This window comes from Amphiura filiformis, chromosome 16 (genome assembly GCF_039555335.1).
Source record: "Amphiura filiformis chromosome 16, Afil_fr2py, whole genome shotgun sequence".
Taxonomy (NCBI): domain Eukaryota; kingdom Metazoa; phylum Echinodermata; class Ophiuroidea; order Amphilepidida; family Amphiuridae; genus Amphiura; species Amphiura filiformis.
Genome location: NC_092643.1, coordinates 25,549,676 through 25,574,491, shown reverse-complemented (window position 1 = coordinate 25,574,491; position 24,816 = coordinate 25,549,676). Strand labels below are relative to the sequence as shown.

General features: G+C 37.1%; 2 protein-coding genes across 2 annotated transcripts in view; one reads left to right on the top strand and one right to left on the bottom strand.

The window, feature by feature from the left end:
* Positions 1-24,816, top strand: part of LOC140172518 (uncharacterized) — an 87,280-nt gene that overhangs the window by 43,802 nt on the left and 18,662 nt on the right. Inside the window, exons 8-9 of the mRNA XM_072195664.1 lie at positions 21,068-21,367; positions 22,205-22,351. Coding sequence (XP_072051765.1) covers positions 21,068-21,367; positions 22,205-22,351 — 447 coding nt within the window. The remainder of the gene's footprint in view (positions 1-21,067; positions 21,368-22,204; positions 22,352-24,816) is intronic.
* Positions 958-4,712, bottom strand: LOC140136384 (uncharacterized). The gene is made up of 2 exons (XM_072158109.1): positions 3,516-4,712; positions 958-1,128 (listed from the first exon to the last, which is right to left on the bottom strand). The coding sequence occupies exons 1-2, from the start codon at positions 4,587-4,589 to the stop codon at positions 958-960; spliced, it is 1,245 nt and encodes a 414-aa protein (XP_072014210.1). The 5' UTR covers positions 4,590-4,712.

The window sequence follows — 24,816 nt, the reverse complement described above, 5'->3', positions numbered from 1 at the left end:
ATATATAGTTAGTTAATTACATTATGGAATGCAATTTAAAAAAAAAGTAAAATCCATATTCCTAAGCAGGGTGTATACTTTAGCTGGGAAATATCTTGGAAATTACACAATTTCTTATGTATTTCTTGCAAAATAGTAAAATTTCCTTGGAATTGGAATAATAAAATAAATAATAATAAAATAACACTTTTTGGAGCACCTGATCAAACAGTCAAAGCACTGTACAAAATAAATGACTTTATGTTACTATCTAATGCTAAAATCTTACGCTACCATCTTATGTCACAATCATTATAACACACTCATACAGTGAAGCAAAATATACATTATTAAAAAACATAACAAGAAAACCAGGAACCTATGCAAGGCAGGAATATGGATTCACCATGTTATCCAATATCAGCACTTCAAAAGTACTGGTAATAATAGTATTATCTACCTTTGGTAAACACCAATACTTATTGCACCGTTGTCATGATGTTAATAATGCTATTACAGTTATTGCAACAGTCCTACATGTATATACATGTACAGTCCAACCTCTTATCCAGACCTCTTTTATACGGATCTCTCTATTTCAGGTGCATCCTTCGTGTAAGAGAACCAAACAAATCCCAACTCTAATCCTAACCCTAATCCTACCCTAACCCTTACCCTAACCCTATAACCTTAATTCCTAACCCTAACTCTAATCCTATTAGTATTTCGTACTCTCTTACACTAAGGATAAACTGAATTTGATGCTCTGAATGCTTACAATGACATATCTATATTGCATAAAGCACTCAAATGCCATCTTTCATGTTATTACCCCATGTTAAAACAATCTTTTGTTGACCAAATTTCAGTACTTGGGACAGACAATGCAGAATTACATGTAATTCACTTATCCAGATTTTTCATTTATCCGGACAAGGTTTGGTCCCATCATGGCCTGTATTGGACTGTATTTAGACCTCATTGTGGTTCCTTCTTCTCTGCCACCTCTGTCACTTTGCTATCTTGGGTGTTTTCTGGTGTGGTAGTAGTGGTATCCAAATTGTCAGGTATCTTCTTCACCTCTTTACTAGCGTCTAGCAGTGTGGTTCTTTCTCCTTCATCTTCTGACACATAGGCAGCCATCATATTCTATGCAAAATAATTATAGAGAAACAATGGAGTAATCATGGTAAGGGTACATATGTGGAAGTACCATCCTAATGCCAGTTCTTTCATGAAATGTGAATGGGTCCATTTTGAGCCTGTTGAGGGGTAGGGACCAAACTGACAAACTGACAAGCAAAACAAAAAAAAATGGCCCACCACTATGCCACTGGACTCATGTCCATTTTTATTTCCAAAAGTTAAATTTTGGTAAAAACAATTATCTCTCAGCAGCACAAAGCCTCATCTCCATAACACATGTTTTTAAAAGTTATAAGCCAGTGTAACAAGCTCTCATCGTGAAGTTTTATATAGTGGTCCACATCTTAATCGCCTTTTTCTCAAAATGGACATAAGACCTTGTATTTCTGATCACCTTTGTCTCAAAATGGACATAAGACTTCATGTTTCTGATCCCTTGATGTGTCAATGCAATTCCAGTGGCATGTGCAGCACATTAGCCGTGTTCAGACGCATGGGTTTACACCCGGCGGAAGGTCGGAGGATGGTCGTGGTAAGCACTAGTCGGCGGAAGGTCGTGGGAATTGTCGGAGTAGTGCCAGTGTGAACGCTAGTCGTGATAAGCTCCTCCGACCTTCCCACGACCGATTTACTCCTGACTCAAACACGACCTGGTGGGTCGGAGTAGCTGCCTGTGTGAACAAGTATAACACGACCAGTCGGAGTAAGGTGAACTTTCACAATGAGCTGGTGACTTTTTGTTTGCTTTTTGCGAAATATCACCATTAAGCAAGATGCCATGTTCATCAATACACCATTTCATACTTTTTCAGCATTCTATTTGCCGCAGAGCTCCTCGCTGTTGAGCATGTTGATGGGCAAACAGTAGTGATGCAGGGTAGGCGTGGAGAAATTCGTAGTAAAATGTCGAAAAAGTATTTAAAGCACAATAACAAATTGCGGCTGACAAAAAAAGTAAAACACTGTCAGCAGCAATTTGTTTTGACCAATAAATAAACAAATTTCGAATTGGAACTCGTGCCACTTGTTGAAAGCAACAACATATACAGCACTGCAAGTTACTCGGAGTGTTCAATGGTCCCCTGCGAAGGTTTGTTAAATATGTCTGCGAGCCCATGGTAAAGTGGTCGGAGTAAGCGTGTGTGAACGCGTGCGTGTGAAATTAAGTAAATTCTTTGGAATGCCGGTGTAAATTTACGCGACTAGTACCCACGTCTGAACATGGCTATTGAAAGTGGGGGCAGGTTGTTCAGTTCCCCCGAATGGAGTCTGATTAGGAGTGTAAGGTGTCAGTCATTTTGGGGGACCAACAAAAGTGGAGATCCCAGGTGTCCCCCCACCCCACCCCTTTGCGCATGCCACTGATGCTAGCTGATCTCCAAACAGGACTATAAGGCAGCAATAATTGGGCAATTGACAAAAAAAAATCCAGATGAAAATTCAGAGCATACATACATACAAAAGAATTATAATATCTGAAACTATTAAATACCTAAATTGTATTTACTCATTTTACTCTAACCACAAAACAAAATGTGACACCAATGCAAATTGGGTGTGGGGTGGGGCGGGGGATTGCGTGGGGTGTGTTTGTGCACTAAAACCGTTTGGTGATAATCATGAAGATGCACAAATTGTATAAGAAGGAAAATCAATAGTAGGAATAAAGTTTTGCTTGCTTGCAAATATTTATTACTTGACCAATTTGAATTATTCTTTTTGTCGAAGTGACAAAATATTTGTGATTTTATGCTGAAAAAGGCAGAAGAAAGTTTAAAATTTGAATAATATACATTTTGTTGGCATTTTTTTTAAACAAACCAGCAGCCTTTCTCAACAGGAACTTTTTACTTAAAGTGACTTTCAATTAGAAAATAAAAGATGCGCCGACATCCACTACTCAAAATATTGGCCAGCCCATCCATTATGGCACGATATTGGATAGGCAAAAGACAAAATCCTATCTTTTAATTTTCATTCTTATTCAGTTTAAGTATAATTTTTTTATAAGTAAAAGTGTTTTACCAGAAAAAATAAAGTTACTTTTGTAAGTACATCCCTGCTGTTTTAAATGAACAAAACCGTCACAAACATCTAAGCCGCCAAACCGTGTTCTTAATTTGCGCATGTGTATTACGCGAACGCATTAATCACACGATCATTGAGGATCTATAAGCATGCCGCCATTGCGTGTCAGCGCACTCGCTGTCTTATATGACTATCCGCTATCATGTCATAATGTATAGGTGAAAACCCCGGGGTGAAAACCAATCAAATTGCTTGTATTCTTGACAAGACGTACCGACTGAATTAGAATGTGGCTTCATGTCATTGAAAATGAGAACACAGTTCACTTAATACAGAAAAAGAAAGAGGAAACAAGAACTCACCGAGACATTCTTCAAGTAGTTTTTCACAAGCACACCTGTACCATCAGGTAAAGCACCATCAGCTGCCATGTAAGAGGGAATCCTAGCATTGATGAACACATTTAACCCCAATGTGATAAGCATTGTCACTATGTGCATCACAAGAGATAACACAAAATTGTAAGGCTCTCGCACTGTTTTAAGTCCAGAATACACGGTTATGACATTCCAAACACCACGCCATAAGCATACCATCATGATGAATGCATAGAGCCAGAAAGCTTGCTCCCAGAGAATCTGCCTCCATTTTGATGATGAGGAGGAGGAGGAGGAAAGTTGTTTTGATATTTTCGAGGCAGGGAATTGCAATATTACAAGGATCCAGAACATATTGTAGCCAATTATAACAGTAACCCATGCAGACAGTTCAGAGTTAGCAGGTAGCAGGTACAAGTCAAAGATATTAAAAGCACCTCTCCATAAACATATAATGAGGTACTCAATAACAAGCGCAGTAACTAAGGCATCGCCAATATATAGCAGTTTTTGCTTCAAAGTACCATCATTATCTTGCGGTTTGATCATAAAACGGGTCGTTTGGTTACATGGTTTCTGCTGACAATCAAGCTGTAAGTTCATCGGCATTGACACACCGCAGTTGAGGCTCCTTAAACAACATAAACCGATGAGACCTATCGTAAGAGACAATCCTGTACTCAATTTCCCATCGCCAATAATGTACCAAAAACTGACCCAAACTGACATCCGTGCGATAAACACTAAATACATCTCCGCACGAAGGAAAATAGCGAGAAATGCAGGCGATGCGTTTTCTGGTGATACGCATGGTCTGATTGGATGTTGTATGAGGTATGTTGCAAACGTTATCGTGCTACCACAAGCTAACACTATCCAGAAACCGGTCGTTACGTGCTCTTCATGTGATGCTACTTCAACAAGGTTAAAGATAAACTCCCAAGTGCTAACCCATAATGTAATAGTCAAAGGAGTGATGATGAATGCATTGAGGAGCACATCCAAGATGAAAAAATACCAGCTTTTGGATGTCCAAGTTGGAAAACGACAAATCGTCATGATGGTGGTGGTTGACTTGAGAGTGATTCCTCCCACAGCTGTCCCTTTTGATTTTCAATTATGTAAGTTAACAGGTTGTCACCTATCTGTATAAATCCAATCCTGTTGGTATCATACCACTAATAGAGCAACTCACAGGCAACTCAATATGATGCATCCATCTTGGCAGTTATTCATTTCACTAATTGAGTTGGCCCAACGGATATTACCAATTTTATAATAGTCGGATATAATGATTTTTTTCATTATACCAACATCCAGTAAGACGCTACGTAAGAGAAAGGTCATCAACTTTTAATTTGCGATTAATTAAAATTAGCATCAGTGTTTTAGTTTGCTGATAACAGTTTGCCCTACTACTATAGAGTAGGTGTGGAACTGTCCCATATGTTAGCTGTCACACAATATGTCCAGCGAAAGCCAATGACTTTTTCCTTTTAGTCCATAGTACAAACAGATCAATTTCTGTAGTCCAAACTGATTTGAAAGATGATCGGATGTTGCAAGCATGAAATGGTACAAACGCTGGTATCCCTGGTTCCTATGTATGGTAGGCTATCCGTAGAGTGATTTGGCACCAATTTTGATGACTTGATTTTATTTCACTGGAATCTGCACAGAAAGAAAAGAGAAATAATATCATGTAATTTGTTGTCCAAAAACAGATGGGAAAACAATCAGTTGGTACGATGATTAAAGATTTGTAGTGGGTTAATATTGCATGCATCACTGCCTGTCATATGTTTATTATTATTTTATTATACTGCACCATGCTCCATACAATAAAATATGAATGAAAGATTAAATAATTAATATTTAGTTCAATTGCTATATACATCACAATCACTTAGTCATTGACCCATAATTAATTGTGTAATTAATATTGATACTGTTAATATTGTTTTAATTGTAAAGCAAAATTCATTTGTCAGCTTGCTACAGAAAATGTGGTGTGTGTGGTGGGTGTGTGTGGGCAGGGAGGTGTTTGGTTAGATAGGTAAAAGTTATAGGTCCTTTTTGCAGGTATTATGAAGCTAAATTGGGGAATTAGCCAAAGGAAAAAGAGAGCAAAGGTACCGGATTTGGAGTCCCAAGGGATGAGGGAAAATGAACGGGAAAGGAAATGACTAACACGAAATGAACCAAATGAAACGGAAATAAGTTTAAGAATTTATTATGCATTTACATCATTAGACAAACGGATCAAAATAACACATGTTTGTATAAATAAATCTTACCCGAGTCACATTGCTGAACAATAAGACTGACGGACACACTCACAGGACTTGAGATGGCATAAGGTCTTTTCCTTTTCTACAGCAGCAAATCCATTTTTAGTAAAATTCTCTGCTGTGATACTTTGCCACCTGATAGATTTTTACAGAATGCCAAAAGTAGAAACCACTGCGCTTCATCACCCCGCCCCCCTTCCCCTATATTCTTACACATCCCATCCTCATGGAAGGTGGTATGTAGATTTATTTCATTTAGAATGAGCATTAAGGATGGTCCCATGTTAAATTATAGTCCAAAATTGATGGTTAGTTAAGCCATATTAGAGTGCCATGTAAAACCATTGAGCCCAAACTTTTGTGACACAAAATAGTATCCAAAAAACTGCTCTCTTTGGGCCAAAGAGAGCATGTGTTATGGATTACTATTTTGTATCACAAGTTTTGTGATATTACTAAAAACTCATTTTCATTCATTGTGATGAACAGCACATGTTTCAGTTGGCTAATTAGAATGCTCATGAAAAAGTTATACCAGCCTGTACCAACCTGTGCTGCTATCTTCAGTAGACAGGAGCATTCCTGATGTACACATTTGTAGGAAGACACATAGTTATACTAGTCACGATGTCCTACCTTCTTGCATGCAGTTCAGAAATCATCTTGTATAATAATAATCACTTTGTATGTCAAAAAAACTTTCTACCACCACCTACATCCATGTTGCTTGTATAGACTGGGTTTCAGGAATATTGACTGAGCTAACTGAGACACTGTGTAAACTTTAATCAATGAATAGACTGTTATGTCATTATGCACACTATCACATATATGTCTGCTTTTCTTTTTCCAAGGCAGGACATTTGCAAATATGTGACCTTTTCATTTTTAAGAAGTTACACCTGCAAGCAGCTTTATAATTGCATCCCGGGTTGCTGAAAAATCGCAGGTCCAATAATATAAAAAAGTCACCCAATTTTTATCCTAACCAACTGTTGGTTTCTATGCGGGACAAGAAATAAAGTACCAGAAATCGTGGAACCCAATGTTGAAAAATTGCCCTATTTTTTTCTTAATTATTGGTTTCTATGGGACAGGAAATTGTCAAAAGTCGCAGGGAAAATCTTCAAAAATCACCCAATTGGGCTACCAAATTGTGGGTTTGGCAATTGCATCTTTATCACTTTTATAAATTTTATGAGGTGTTGTTTCTATTCTATTGATTTCACCATAATTTCCCCAAATAAATGATAAGCTGACTTGCTGACACTAGTATAAACACACTAATTGATTGCAAAAAATAGATTTACTTTTTACTGAATTGATCCAAGGACTTTTGACTTCTTTTACTCTTGTTAAAAAGGAGCACTTTATTTCATGCATGACAGCATGATGACAAATGACAATATATGTGATCCATCACATCAAAAGGGGGCTTATGTCAGCAAAGATAAAAATTGAGTTTTTATAGATGAGTTGACATCTGAAGTCAATGCCTGGCAGTATGCACACGCATCATCACAATTTCCATTGTTTTTTGCCTGGCAGTATGCGCGCGCATCATATTTTGTTCAGGGTTCGTGTTTTAAAACTCCCGCCACATCACAATAAGGCCATTGAACAATGTAGTGGGATTCACTCAAGCATATCGATATACCAGTCCCTTGCCTTTGTTGATAAACATTGAGGTCAACTCATCTTTATTCATGCAAAATTGTATTTCATAAGTTTACTTTAAAATGACACCTATCCTTTTAGAAATGGTCAACATAGTCAATGCATTCACTTTATATGAAATACATAAGGTAGAAGTTTCTTTTTATTTCCTTATTCGCCAGCGTTAGCTGGCTATGATCTAATTCGGAGATCGTCTTTGTTTGCTAAAGAGATTACGGGTACTAGCATTGGTTTGAATTACTTTTATGGAACTTTTTATGGTGAAAATATATAATAGACCTGTTATTGGATTTGTAAGAAAAAGAAAGTATGTTTTGCCGCTTCAACTAATGAAAACAGTGAGAATTTCAAAAGTTATGGTTTGAAGGAAATATGACATTAAAAGTTCATGCCAGGCCTATAATAGTTTCCACAGCATATCAACGAAAAGAAAATTATAGAATCCTTGTTATCAGGCGTTCTTAGATTTACATTCGCAGACCTCCTGGAGATCAGCACAGCATGAGATGTGAGTGTATTGATAACATGATTAAAACCTTTATGGACGAAAAGTCAAAGTAAAAATATCCTATAATCTGTATCGTTTTATGGATAAAAATGACTCAAAATGTCATTTATGAAATAATTTATATCTTAAACATCAGTTTTGTCTTTTCAACGGGAAAAATTCGATGCAATTTCAGGGCCTATTTTTGATATGGGTATAATTTATATACATGTAGGCCTATTATAATTGAACAATATCAGTCTTTATACATTTTATAATGTGCTATATTAAGTATAAATTGCGTAATTAATATAAAATTAATGTGCATGTATAAGGCAAGTAGGATGGCAGTTTTTAGCCAATTAACTAAAAACTGCATTTCTTTATATTAATAATGAGCTAAGGGTAGCCTAAAAGGCAGAAAAGACAAAAAGACAGAACAATTTGGAGTAATTAATTGACAGGAAGTTATAGGAGTTGTTTGGTTTGCTGTTTCTGTGTGCATGTTCTCATCATTGATGGTTTGGTGGACTGTCATGAAACATGATGGATCATAAAAAAGAGTGATCCTAAAAATGCCACCAGCCAAACTAATTACAAGGCATCTTCTGCATTGAAGCTGGCTTTCCCTTTAAAGGGAATTTTTATTTAATGCTTAATTTCATCAATATCTTCAATGTATGCTGCTGACATAAGCCCCATTTTAATGTGTCTGATCACATATGACCTTATTTGCTTAGTTGTGACAAACCTATACTATGATCAGCTCTTAATAGGCGGGAATTATTCAGTTTTTGTTACTGTGCGAGTCAATAAAGTTCCAACTTACGCGCGCGTAAATTCACAAAAGCATGCGTCATTCAGGCAAAACGCAAAGCATAGATCGCGTAGGTGCTGCGCCCAGCTTTGTATACGCCATTCTATATCAATCCACAATGTTATGGGTCCCGCCTATTACTAGCTGATCAGAGTATATGAAGCTGTACCCTATATCTTGGTGTGTATGAACTAAATTAATATTGTTTTATTTTTAACTTATGAAAAGCACATAAAGCAACAAATCACATGAATATTAAATACTGTGAAAATTCCATCTGTTATTATATCTAGACAGGAAATTTTCAGCCAGTTGAATCGTTAAGTCTTTAAAGCAACAATGTGCAATTTTAATAGGTATGTCACAGTGGCTGCACAATAATTCTGCTACACTGTGCATGCAAGCATAACAGTGAATTGAAAAGGGCGCGCTTCAAATTTGGCCAATTTTAGAAAACATCCATGTCGATAAATGAATTTCTTCATATGCTTCATTTATCCAAATTGTTTGAATTTTTAATATATGGTGTGTGAAGCCTTCCCGAGGCTACCATCGGGTCCCCCCAAATTAAAAATTGTTTTGTTTAAGAATTACTGCCTGTTTTTATGGATTTTTGAAGATCGCTCATAAATCAGTAAATATAGGCCTACTGAAGTAAAGGAACTACCACCATTTAGCTGAAATACTAATCTTTCTTAGCATGTAAATTAATTCCGTCAACAACAAATGAAACACTTCCCTAAAACCAGTTGAAGCAAAACATTAATCAATGTTTTTTTTAGGGACTAATTTTCCAAACCACAATAGCTCTAAGCCATTGTGTGTGTCCAAGGCCATACTATTTTTGTATACGCGGTACAGTAAAATTGCTGTTCATTTTACCGATTATCCTCCCATGTTAATCCAGATGACAAAATGTTAATTTAAAGTCTCATTGCAACTGAATTTTAATTTTTACTTTTCGGACTTGGCTTTGAGTAATGGTGACACATACCATAATTACAGTAAAATGAAAATTATATTCCAGACACCGTCAAAATGTCAAACTTTTAATTTTTTTGTATTGTTTTTAAATAATTAACTGCAGTTCATTTATTCAACCTCATAACAGGATCATACTTAAAAGATTTATGATGAATGAACAGACGTTCATTAAATATTGAAAAAAACCCAAAATTACTCATGCCTAATTTGCATAATAATATCATAAATACATAATTAGCTGTAATTACCTAATTTGCATAATTAATTACTTTTTGTGTATTTTTTGTCATCAATTGAAAATTTTGTTTTCTGTAACGAAGTCAGGAAAGATAGGCATTTAACATGTGCTATTTAAATTAACGCTGTTTTTCCAAGCAAGCGTCCAAATAAACCTTCAAAATCTCGAAATGTGCCAATTTTGTCATTACAGCCATTTGTGGCAGGATTTCATTCCATCTACGAGCATCTTTAAATTGACATTACATCACAATGCATTGACCGATTTCAATTCTGTTTTTTGATTTTTGATGCTTTAATAAAGCTTAATAATGTAGGAACATTAAATAACGTGTTTCTGCTGCGATTATTTTTGAAGTGATATACCTAATTTTAATAAAGTATAGGTTCTTATTTGTTTTCCCACAAAATGTTATTGTTAGTTTTCACTGATAACTTTTATGTCCCCTTATAATTTCGAGCCATCAAATTTGATGTGTGTATGCCCATCCTGCATGCCGTACATTGTACATACTGTGTTGTGAACATCACGAATAGGCGGTTTACTAAAATATCTATTGTAATAATTAAATGCTGGTTCCTGCTATACAGCACATAAAGTCTTGATTTTTGCAGGGTATGTTAGTTTAATAAAGTACATTACAATCATGTAAAACTTAATTTAATTTATAAAAATATTGAGCAAATGTTACAATATGGCTTTAACAGGAATTTGTGTTATTACAATGATAGGTCAATATCATGCTATAGTTTATAGATAAAGTATAGGACTTAATAAATACTTTGTGATACTTCTAGCGAGATATCACAGACAATTCTCAAAATAAGATAATATATCAATCTGCGATATTATAAGGCATGCCGATCATGAGCTGATCAAACTATACTTACTGTTCATACAAGATCTATAGGCTTTCCAATTTATGTGCCTCACACATTTACAGAAGTGTTGTCACATATTTAGGGCTCATCATGGTGTATACACCGAAAAACAGTGTTGCATATATATACGTGATGATAGCTTAGTATAAGTGTAGAACCAGGTTGTTATTTTTTTTGTCACCTAAAGCTTAAATCTGTAGTGCCAATGGAAGATACTTCCGGCCACATTTATATCAGGGTATCTGGATCCCACAATTAGATTATTTTCACTTTCACTGTTTTTGTTTTGGAATGCCAGTATATTAGCCAAAACATGAAGAACCTCTGGGCTTGGGTTTAAATAACTCTAAGACGAGTATTAGTAGGCCTAATTTCAAATGGTTTGATGGCAGGAGTATATACCTACATTTTCATTAAAAAAAAAAGCTAAATATGTTACAATTTAGGCAAATCAAATTATGGTCATCAAAGGAAATTTAATGCATGGTGAAACTGACACCATTATTGGTAAAGTGTTGCTTGTGTCAGTTGACAGGTAGGGGAGAGCGTGGAGTGTTTGCCCCTATTATTTTCTGACCAGCCTAGCGATGTCAATTTTAAGGTTAGGGATGACCTGATTAGCCCATGCGAAAGCCCTATGTCTTGGCTATATACGACCAAATCTCAGAACTATAGGTCTTACAATAGCAACAGGATAGAGCAAACAATTTTTTTTTTGCAAAGTGGCGAACTTGCCCCATGTTGGGGCAGGTTCGCCCATATGGTAGAGAAGTTCACCCTAAATCAAAACAAGGTTAAAACATTGCATAACAATAACATATTCAATACAAACATTTAGCAAGAGGCATTCATTATCTTCTGAGGAGTTACTAAATTTATTGCAGGGGTAGGGGTCAGGGTAAAATGTAGGGGTCTAAAGTGAACTTAAATGTAATTTTTTTACAACTTCGGGGGGATTATGGATTAGGATATAAATGGTGGTATGAGTAATATTGATACCACATAACTTTAAACAACATGCTTTTCAGTAGTTTTACCTTGTTTAATGGTATAATTATCAATATTTTGCATAATACGCTGATGGGACAGGTCTGCCCACCAGTTTGGAAATATAGGGCGAACATGCCCCATCCTCAAAGGGGCGAACATGCCCCTTGTGCACATCTTTGTATTTTCCCCAGGGTATGCAAAATTCAAATTGAATGCCGAGTTTATAACTGCATTAAATCTCTGACAAATCCCATATGTTTCTAATAGATATTTCCATTAAAACCATCTGCATTTATGTATTGATGATAAGGGCTCTTTTTGAAATTCCCTTACACAGGAAGGTGTGCGCCATCCTGCAGCTTTCCTATGCTAGCCTTCTTTTGTTAAAATCCTGTGTGATTATAACACTACAATTAGCCACTTCACTGACTTAAATTAGGAGCGCGCTTTCCTGACCGAGCTTTCCTAAGGCGCGCTTAGCGAGGGGAATCCTGCCTTTTTTCTGTGTGAAAATGTGGTAGGGTATTTCAATATGAGCCCTAACACTACATCATTAATGCAAGAAAAATTTACGTTTTCGTGCAATTTTTTTCTTTTGGCTGCAGTTCGATGAACACGTTCCTATATGTCGTGTAGCTAATATGAGAAGTTTATAATGACATATAATATCACCTAATTTTGCCATCACTAAATTACACAATAGCCGTAGTGCTGAGAATCAAGGGGTGGGCGAACCTGCCCCTAGGGAGAAAACACTCCCCACTCTCCGCTATTAGGAAAAAAAAATGTGTTGCCCTCACCGACTGACCCTGAATCCTGAAAAAAAAAAATTCTGGAACGATGATTTTTACAGATATATTGAAAATCTAAATGTTTTCCACTTTAAAACGAATGTTTTATAATTTGAAAGACTAGTCTTAAATTGATTGTCTAAGAATTATCCAGTAATCAAAATGATGTCTCTCACAGAAGAAGCATTATTTAATTTTTTTAAACTTTATTTTTAAAAAGGAAGGTTTGAAAATAAGTAACCAAATTACCAGTCATCCTGATTTGTCATATTTAAGGGCAACACAACAATCACATTTTTGCATTACTAAATGCAGAGATGCCAACCCTCCCTATTTTAGAGGGAAAGGGAGACTCCCTATTTTTGTAAATATTTGTGTCCATTTTGACACCCAAATTTGGCAACCTCCCTACATGTATTTCTGGCAAGTTTTATGCCATTGAAGTTGCATGTAATTTTGAAAACCTCCCTATTTTTTGTTTGAATCCTCCCTATTTTTTGGATGTTAATATGCAGGGAAAGTAGTCTTTGTTTGCATATATCTTATGTCCAGTTCATCATTTACAAAGTGGACAAATATCTATTTCTCCTCTACAACCATCTTGAAACCATCTCTAATGAATTTGCCAACACCAATTCTGTTAATATTAAGACCAACAAAGTCTTTGAACTCTACCAATAACAAAGTCTTTGTTTTTCCTTATTCTGAAATTTTTAACCCTTGTGTATATATAATAGAGATTTGTACCTTTCAGAAGCTTTATTCCAAAAACAACCCTGTGCCGTGCCATATGTAGACAAGACTGGGAATTTCTGCAGTGTCTGTTTTTCCCATAATTTTTATGTAAACTGTATAATGACCAGCTCCAACAAAACCTGGAACAAGTCGCCAGACATTTTTTGAGTTATAGGCTTTCAAAGATGACATTCCTATAAAAAAATTAAATTTTGGAATTCGTAAATTCATGGTATTTGACTGTGAGACTTAGTGGACTTTCAAATCCTTGGAAGTACTTATTAAAAAGAGGGTTATTTAATCAATAAATAACAGTTGAACTGTGATAATCCCTATTCATTCCTGCGTAAGGCAGGAAACTAATTAGCCCATTACAGAATAGCAATTTGGCAAATATCAAGGTATCATTTACAAAATTATCCATATCTTGAAAAGTTTTGGTATCATTTTAAAGCGTATTGTCTAGTGCTTATATTTTTATTCAAATCATGAAATGTCAAAAATGTGACTTGTTCCTGCTTTTGTCAGAACGGGTCACATATATTATAATAATTGGCTATAGACGAATCCAATGTCACGCATTATTATGTTTTGATGAATCCAAGTGTGTGAAAATATTGGATCCAACACATAATAATGATAAAATTGGATGCTTTACGCCCGATATTTATTGGTCTCGCTATGAGTTTTTAAAATATTGGACGACCAATAAATATGGGCTCAATCGATCCAATTTTATACCATTCCTGCTCCTGAATGGCAGCCATTAAGCCGCAACAGGTACCCAACTATCCCACCTAAAATGTGGGATGATGCGGCCTTGAAGGGTATTATAAACTGCATTCTATCACCCGTGTAACACGTAGACAAAAGAATGATGACAGTTTACAACACAAAAGAATGTAACATCAAATTTTAAGCAGGTTTAATCCACCCAATTGGGTACTCACAACACCTGTTTGGTGCATGCGGGTACCCAAATATGGCCAACCAAATCCTGACCATGACTTGGCTCGTTGGATTCGTCTATAGCATATGGTGCATTAAGCAGTATTCAGACTTTTTATTGTACATAAAATATTGTATGCAACATATCTACGTTGTTTAATCTGTTGCCATTCTATTTACAGTAATGTTTAAGTTCTAACGAATGTTTGATGACGTAAAATCGATAATATATTTCTACTAGATATTATATGTAACATATTATTGATTTTTCGTCATCAAACATTCGTTAGAACTGAAACATTACTGGAAATAGAATGGCAATAGATTAAATAACGAGATATGTTGCATACAATATTGTACGTAATACTCGGAGTCTGTGGAGCGCTTTACGCATTGAATCACATTACTGCGTGATTCAGTATATCAAAGCCTATGATTGTGCTATCTATTATGTTATGCCAGGATCATAGGATGTAATGTTGATAAAATATAGGGCATGGGGGAATGGGGAGGTGGGATAAACCCACCAATATGGTATGGTCCATACAATCACCCCCCCCCCTCCTCCAGTGTTTACGCCTGTTTGTGGGTTTCTGACAATTAACCTCATATTTAGCCATTTTAGTCCTCAAAATGCCAAATTTTGCGCGCTTTGCTCGATTATATTCCACTTTTGCACTATATTTCATAATTTTAGCTTCAATATGGCAAAAAAGTTTGCAGGCTGTTTGCGCGCATTTGTACCATAAACTTATTTGGTCGCCTAAAGGTTCTGGATTCACTATACTTCAAGAAATGTTTTCCAACCCCTATCCCCCCAATGTCAAAAAGAAATTTACGCCACTGATAGAATGTAGGAAGTAGTTGAATCTTACCTCTGGGCAGTTATCTGTTTCCTACAAATTTGTTTTACAGGCTCTCATGTTAAAACACACTTGTGTCCTGATGGGACACAACCATATAGCTAAAAGGGTTATAACCATGATGGCTTAGACCTATAGACAGAAACAAAATTAAGATGGAGAGCCACCTCCAATAAATTAATTTTACTGTCAACATTTAGATTCAGAGAAAGGAAATTCTTAATCCAATCCTGAAGGTTTTTTTTTTCAAATACATGTATAAGCTTTTTCAATTTAGTTATTTATTTTAGTCATATTACCAGGGCAGGCCAGTAATAAAGTGGAAGTCACATGGTATACATTGTGCACTGGGAACACTATAAAATACATATGAAAGCAATAATTTAAAATTCAAAAATATATAAAATTACTGTGCAAAGTTTGACAATCAAATATAAAAACTAAAAGAGGGATAATGATAAAAACTAAACCAATGAAGATATATTGATTGTAATTAACACACATGGCCACAGAGAACTTATATATGCACACATCCACCCCTTCATGCATCGTGTACCACCCAAATAACATGCCTACACTCACCCCTCACAAATATTTTCATGGTCATCAAGTGTTACGTCATTTTGGTTCACTTTTATGGACAAATTTCCCTCAAAATATGCAACACAGTAAAACACACGCATATACACCCACACCTCACTCAATTGAATATACAAACCCACACAAACATGATTATATAAAATTATAAAATGCCAAATTTATAGTTTGATCAGCTCGTAATTGGCGGGCCTTATAACATCGCGGATTAATATCAATATATTTTATGTCTTGTGACATCTCGTCAGAAGTATTACAAATGACTATTTGAAGTCCTATACTTTGTTTACTCTCTTCAACACGCAAAATATAGAAAAGATAGATCAATTATATCCTTTTTAGCGTGGGTCTACGTTTCGTCATAGTGGTAAAAGCGTAACAATTCCCGCCGATTACGAACTGATCAAAGTATCAAACACTTTAAATAAATACAAGATAATAATATTAATAATAATAAACACTTACAGGGTGTGATAACTGAACAAAACAGTTCCGCAATGTGCTATAGAAACAGATGTACTTTCAATAATTGCAACTGTATACATATCTAATGGACTAATTGTAATTTGGAAAAAGTGGTAATTTTTGTGTGTGTAATTTTTCGCTCTTTGCCGATTTTGAACTATTTCGCTTGTTTTTAATTTCGCGATTTTGAATTTTCTTACATAGACCTATATTATTAAAAGGACATATTCGCATGTTTTTATTTTCGCGGTAGCTGTGTTGTCCGTGAAAAGCGTGAAAATTCATGTACCACAAAAATTTCCACTTTTAGAGTACATTTGACAGACAATTATTAGAGTATTATCATTATGGTATAGTGCTGGTATTATAAAATTGAAATCTGACAATAAAAACAGTGTAGTGACTCATTTGTATTCTTCTTATAATTCTTCTCATTATAAATGTATTATTAATTATAAATTGATTGGTTGTTTTGGGTGGTTATTTGTGTACATTACAGGGAAGAAACAGAAAATAACAAAGAAAGACACAAAATCACCAACTTTTCTGGTGCAAAGCAACTCATGATAATTGAAATGTGAAAAAAACGACGTCAAAAAAAAAAAAAAAAGTACAATAGATAGGCTTCTCGACCGGAATCATAAGTTATAGTATTCTTATGAGTATGTCATCGGTTATCATAGTGTTGGCGTAGCCAGTCTCTGTGTAAGCCATTTCATCAGATGCGACTATCAGTCCTGATGATGTCAGAGACACATCTGATGAAAGCTTGACTGATGAAATCAGAAACAAATTTGCAGAAAGCTTGATCACTTGCACTTGCACAGGGAGCTGAAGCGCCCGCACTTTGTTAAAGATCATGTAAAATCAGCCATTTTTTTTGCCGATTTTAGCCATGAAGCCCCCTCATAACTCTGAAAGCTCCTCTGAGCCTCCCCGCTATATTAGGCTACCTAGCGGGAAGGAATTTTAAACCTGACTTCTGGCAGAAAAACCTAGGAAGCACATATTCAATGTTGCGCCAGAATTGATTGTTGCGCCAGAAGGTTGCACTACTCATCAGCTCTCCAAATTATACTAAATTCTTGCTGATCTAGCTTGAATTTCATCTTGAAAACTTGACAAGTGTTTGTTATTAGTGTTGTGACAATAACTGACTGGATATTTTGCCATTTCACTGCTTGTTTTGGCTGTTTGGGGAACATTTTCCATCACATTGGAATCAAGCTAAACTGAAAACACAGTGTTTTGCCATTTTATATACACAGTGTGTAATTTCCAGTGCCAATTGATTTTTCAGTGGATTGGATATTTTTTACACCTTGCTCTTCACTCATGGCCAATTTGCTATTGAGAACTTTGGCTATTTTATACATATTGATCAATATCATCAACATGATCAATATGAATCCTTTATGTTATAGCAGAGAGGAACTTTTAAACCTACAGCCTTCTAGTGGTAGTCCTACTTGTAGAGTACCAATAAATGTGTATAGAACACTAAGAAATCTGAACATCTGTAGTGTTGAACCTACAAGAAGGGGATATCGTGCTTTCAGTAAGCAACAGCATCCTATTCCTACCATCATCACCAGCAGAATATCAAGAAATCAAAATACTCATCCTGCCCATGGAGTAAACTTATCAAACTTAAAGCAGTTACCAAGATCTGATGCAGTACCAACGCAACTCGATGTCTGCCTTTGGAACCTACAATCCCTGCGAAATAAAACTGTAGAATTTACTGAATATGTACTGCAACATGATATAGATATCATGCTTGTGACCGAATCCTGGTTGTATAATGACGATCATGTTGTCATAGGCGAATGTACACCACCGGGTTACTCATTTTTGAACATACCAAGACCATCAGGTAGATGCGGTGGCATAGCCGTTTTGTTCAAGAGTCAACTCCAGCTTCGCTTGAGACCAACCACAATCTCTACTACCTTTTTCGAATTTGCCTGCATTACTGACAATGTCGGTCTCCTTAACCTAGTTGTCATATATCGACCCCCTCCATCACCAATAAATGGTTTTCGGCAATCTGACTTCATAGTCGAATTTGATAGTTTTATGGATGATGTTGTGTTATTCCCAGGACAACTGCTACTAGCAGGTGACTTTAATGTGTACTGGGATGAACAAGATTTTTTTAATGATACGGCGACCACAGCGACCTACCCTCTGCCACTCCACAACGCTCTTCCGACCTCTGATCCAGGCAAAGAGGCCACATTCTTGATCATGTGCTATGCTGCCCTGATGAAAACTTCATCCAAGACTTTTCAGTGCATGAAAATCCTTTAACATGGCATCACTGTGTCCATTTTAAACTAAACTTAGCAAAACCGGTACCCCAGCGTGTCACACAAACTCTAAGAAATTATAAGAGCATTGATGGTGCAGCATTTTCACAGGCTTTAACTGATCACCTGAACCCTATTCCAAATGTTAATAACCCTGGTGAGCTGTACAATTGGTACAATGGAACTGTATCTGATTGCCTTGATGAATATGCTCCATCTGAATCCCGAACCCGGACTATTAGAAACCGTCAACCATGGTATAATCAAACCATCCACACTGCTCGTCAAGACCGCCATAGAGTAGAAAGAAAATGGCGTAAGTCACGATTTGAGTCCGACCGCCAAGAGTATGTGACTGCCAGAAATAATGTCACTAAATGTATTGTCGAAGCTAAACAGTTCTATTACTCTGATAGACTTTCGGGAGCAAACACAAAGACTGTTTTTCAAACTGTGAACAGTCTCCTAAACAGCAATGTTAAACCCTTGCCTGTCCACAATGACCCTAAAGACCTGGGAAATAAATTTGCCCAGTTTTTCAAGAGTAAAATCTATAAGATTCGCAAAGAACTTGAATCTTCATGTGGAAATGTCGACCCCCTCTCAGTTTGTTGACAGTTGCCCTGGGTCTTGCGAAGTTCTCTCCCAGTTTCGCCACATGACCACTGACGAGATCCGCAGAGTAATCGCAAAGGCATCCAATGCTTCTTCTGTGCTAGATCCTCAACCAACTTGGCTTATGAAGCAGTTTGTGGACATCAATCTAACTGCCCTTACTACCATAGTAAATGTTTCATTACAGACAGGTGAATTTCCAACTCTGGCACACAAGGCAATTGTGAAGCCACTGCTAAAAAAGCCATCTTTGGATAGAGATGACTTAAAAAACTACAGGCCTGTCAGCAATTTGAATTTCACTGCTAAGTTGATTGAGAAATGTGCTTCCTCCCAATTAGTTGATCACATGGATAGCAACAACCTCTCTGACCCGATGCAGTCTGCGTATCGCCCAAAGCATAGCACAGAAAGTGCTTTGATCAAAGTGAGCGACGACATCATCAATCACATCGACTCAAAGAGAGTTACCTTTGTGGTACTCCTGGATCTAAGTTCAGCGTTTGATACGGTGGACCATGCAATCATTCTGAACCGCTTACAGAATCGTTTTGCTATCACTGGTTCTGCATGTAAATGGGTGCAATCTTACCTTAAGGGTTGGACTTCTCAGGTCAGCATAAATGGTCAACTCTCTGACCCTGTTTCAATGGATTTTGGCGTACCCCAAGGATCGGTCCTGGGTCCCCTCTCTTTCTGCATACACTGTTCCGATAGGTGACATTGTTCAGAAACATGGAATCAACTACCACATTTATGCAGATGACTGTCAATTATACTTATCTTTTAATCCCCGGATTCCTGGTGACAAGCAAAATGCTCTTGACAAAATCTCAAGTTGCATATCAGAAATCAAAGCCTGGTTAACTGTGAACTATTTGAAACTCAATGATGCTAAAACCGAGTTTTTTGTCGCTGGTTCTGCCTACAACATCAGGCATCTTCAGTTAGCTGACATTGAACTCACTATTGGTTCATCAAAGATCACGCCATCTACAGTCGTCAGAAACCTTGGTGTCTATTTTGATAGCACAATGTCACTTAATTCTCACATTGACAACCTTCGCCGCTGTATTTTATTCCACATCAGAAATATCTGGCGAATCCGGAGATTTATTGATTCAGACACATGTCATCACACAGTTCGTGCTTTGGTCATTTCACGCCTTGATTACTGCAACGCGCTTTATACTCGCCTGTCATCTAAGAATATGAGCCGTTTGCAACGCCTACAGAACAGTGCAGCGCGTGTTATATATGCTGTTGGTCGTCGAACTGAAGCTGCGCCATTAATATCAAAACTGCACTGGCTTCCTGTGGCACACAGAGTAACTTTTAAGATCTTGCTTCTTGTGTACAAGGCACTTCATGATCAATCACCTGCTTATATTGCTCAAATGTTCTCTTATTATGTTACTGCTCGCCCACTCAGATCTTCAAATGATCCTTCACGTCTTGCAATTGACAGATTCAACTCTGTTGCTGGAGAACACAGGTTTCCTGTTGTTGCTGCCAAAGCATGGAATGGTCTACCACAACACATCAGGGGAGCCTCATCTACAATCACTTTCAAGAAACTCTTAAAAACACACTTGTTCTGACTTTCTGGTTGTTATTGCTTATGTATTTTGCTCATGTTATTTTTGTAAACGCAATGTTGCTTTGGCGAATTGCGTCCTAAGAAACTTTTGTATGTATATGTATATGTATGTCCTTAATTCATTTTCCCAAAATAGAGTTAGCAAGAGAATGATCACATGGCCTGAATTTGTTCATGATGTTGCAGAATTTATATTTTGTCACATATTAATTTCTTGTTGGTTTTTGTGCTTGCTTATCCCATCAGAATCTCATGACTACTCACAGAGACCAGGCACTAGTACCTCACATGCTTCCAACACAGAAGAAGACTACCTAAGGTTAACCAATCTCAGACTTGAACAAGAACTGGATTTGGTGCAGAAAGAACGACAACAACTTCTAGAAACACTACAACAGCAAACACAGACTCTAGGGAAATTACAGAGCGTCCAAGCATCGTTGTCTCCAGCACATAAGACGACATCGCCAACTCAGGGTAAAAAGGAAATCAAGCAATTGCAGCAGAGTCTACAGATGAAAATGAGGGAAAATGAACTGCAAGAAGGTAGCTATGATATAAGTCTGACTGAGGATCAATCATGACTGGGGAAACTTTCTAGTTGGGATATAAATCTGCTGAATTAATAGCAAAGATGGAAAAGATTGGAATATTTTACCAGCCTGATCTCTTCTAGCAGCCCATGTAACTTTTGAGGATCGTAGGCCCATATTGTTGTTATGATCAGAAAAACGGAAAACACTGATTGGGCTGTTCCATTTAAAATCCACACTACCCCTGTGGAAAAATTTAGAAATATCTGCTACAGGGGGAGTATGAATTTCAAATGAAATGAACACATTAGTAGCTCCATTTGAAATTCACCCTCCCGCTGTGGAAGATTCAGGTTGAATATTTCTCAGAGGATGTATGAAATTCAAATGGAACTGCCTAACATGTTCATTCCATTTGAAATTCATACTACCCCTGTGGATGATATTTCCAAAATCTTCCACAGGGGTAGTGTGGATTTTAAATGGAATTTGTATCCATATTTGTGAGCATAAAAAACCTACACATTTATACTTGCATTGTACAAAATTACACTGTGCAATATATTTCAAAGTGTTCAAATGCAAATCGTTTGTCAGAGTTGTAATTGACTGACTTATATTTTATGTATGTATTAAATCTTTTTAATTATTTCACAGCAGAATTCTCTGCAATAAAAACAAAGCCAAGTACATCTGGAGTGAGGTGACTACACTATATTTGCAGTCACATTTGTATTCATTTGGAAATTTTCCCTGCAATATCTTTCTTAGGACAAATTGTTGGTCGCAATTATACTGTCTGCTCTGTTTTATGTGATTTTCAAATCTTTATTTTATACTCTTTTCACAGCGGAGTATTCTGCAAAATTAGACGAGGTAGTCAAGAAATGCGAGAAGTTCCGCAAAGAAAACCAAGTTATAAGAGAAGTAAATGATCAGTTACACCATGAAAACCACTCATTAAAACAACTGTCAACATCAATCAAAGACGAAACTGGTAAGTATCATGAGCAGTGCTCGAAATAAGTCGACATCTTCAAGGGCAATTTGGGCCCTTTGGTTTGAAATCTATGCACTACTGATGATCACATGAAAGGAATAATTACAAATGTTACACACAATGTAATATGACTGGTTCGCTTCTTATTCATGTGTGCTGCCAGTTCGCAGTTCAAGGCTCTCCTTGCACATTGTGCATAATGGTAGAACCGTGCAAGTAGTGAATGGGGCCCTCATCAATGTTCACTAAAATTTTAATGTAGCATGTACTGATACATTTCTTACACTAAAATCTAAAGTCTCTCAAATCAATGACAGGTAATTCCATTGATGATGTTGAAGTCGGTATTTAGTTGACTATTAGTGACAAAATTTCATGGGCATCATGCAAGGCAGTGTATTGATGGGCCTGTAGGGATGTTCACTGGCTTTTGGCCCAAGGGCCCATCTTATTGAGTCTTTGAGCACTGATCATGCTGATGTACCATAGAACATCAGACAGTTTATTCAGACTATACTTTGATCAGCTCGTAATCAGCGGGCCTTACAGCAATTTTCTTAAATAATGTAATTCAAATTGTATATTTTTGTGTGTGTCTTATCATGTGCAATTTTTTGCCTAAATATTTAATTCTGATTGTTTTATATGTGTATTTTTATATTGTAATTTATTGTATGTAATTTGGCCCACGGGCCACGAATTGGCAATAAAAATAATATCAATCAAATCAAATTTTTAATATCAGTATATTTTATTTCGCTCCATTTCGAGAATTGTCTTGTGACATCTCGCCAGAAGTATCACAAATTATTAATTCAAGTCCTATACTTTGTCTACTTTATAAAGACCCCTTTTTATCCTAACTCTCAAATATCAGTTGGCACACTATTAAATTGTGTACATGTTGTTTTGGAACTTCTGAGTGTACATTGTGATTAGTGCATCTCCCCATGCTGTAACTAATAAATCGTGCAATAATAATATGATTCTCGTTTGTTTACCTAGGTTGGTCTGTAGGGGACAAACACTTGAGTCCATTGAAAATCCATGGTTCAGACCTATGCAAAATGCATGCTAACTATAGCCTGTAAAAAACATGCTGGCCAGGGGCGTAGCCAGCTTTCATTGTCAGGGGGGGGCAAAATTAAATTTCGGGGGGCACAGACGAAAAAAATTGTAAAAATGATATTTTACACTATTTTCGCCCATTATCCGGCTGAAAAGGGCTTTATCGTTACAATGTGCACGCGAAGCGCGGAAAAATTTGTATTTTACACTATTTTGGCTCTGAATTTTGCTAGAAAAGGGGCTCCTTGCCCTTTTTCTTTTCCTTTGCCCTTCTGATTTTCTCTGTCATTTTTTGTCAGAGGGGCACTTTTTTCTTACATTTTTGTCAGGAGGGGCACTCTGCCCCACCTGCCCCACCGCTGGCTACGCTACTGATGCTGGCCCATGCAGTTAAAAAGAAGAAAAACTAGCAAGAAATAGAAGGAACAACTAGAAACCACAGTTGTGTTTGACCAAACACGAATATCTATGCCCGTGGCCCACACTCTCTCTAACACCCCACCAGACCATCACTCTCTTATACTCCACCAGACACTCACTCGCTCTAAAACACACCACCACACTGGCCCACACACTCTCTAATACCCCACCAGACCCTCACTCTCTCTTATACTCCACCAGACACTCACTCGCTCTAAAACACCATCAGGCTGACCCATACTCTCTAATTCCCCACCAGACCCCCACTCTCTCTTATACTCCACCAGACACTCACACGCTCTAAAACACCAACAGGCTGACCCATACTCTCTCTAATACCCCACCACGCCCTTCTCTCTCTTATACTCCACTATACACTCACTCTCTCTAAAACACCACCAGGCTGACCCATACTCTCTCTAATACCCTGCCAAGCCTTCACTCTCTCTTATACCTCATCAGACCATCAATCTCTCTAAAACACCACCAGACTGGACCACAATCTCTCTAATACCCCACCAGACCCTCCCTCTTATACTCCACCAGACACTCACTCGCTCTAAAACACCACCAGGCTGACCCAAACTCTCTAATAGCTCACCAAGCCATCACTCTCTCTTATACTCCACCAGACACTCACTAGCTCTAAAACACCACCAGACTGGCACACACTCTTTCTAATACCCCACCAGACCCTCACTCTCTCTTATACGCCACCAGACACTCACTCGCTCTAAAACACCACCAGGCTGACCCAAATTCTCTCTAATACCCCACCCAGCCATCACTCTCTCTTATACTCCACCAGACACTCACTCGCTCTAAAACACCAACAGGCTAACCCATACTCTCTCTAATACCCACCAAGCCTTCACTCTCTCTTATACTCCACCAGACACTCACTCGCTCTAAAACACCACCAGGCTGACCCAAACTCTCTAATAGCTCACCAAGCCATCACTCTCTCTTATACT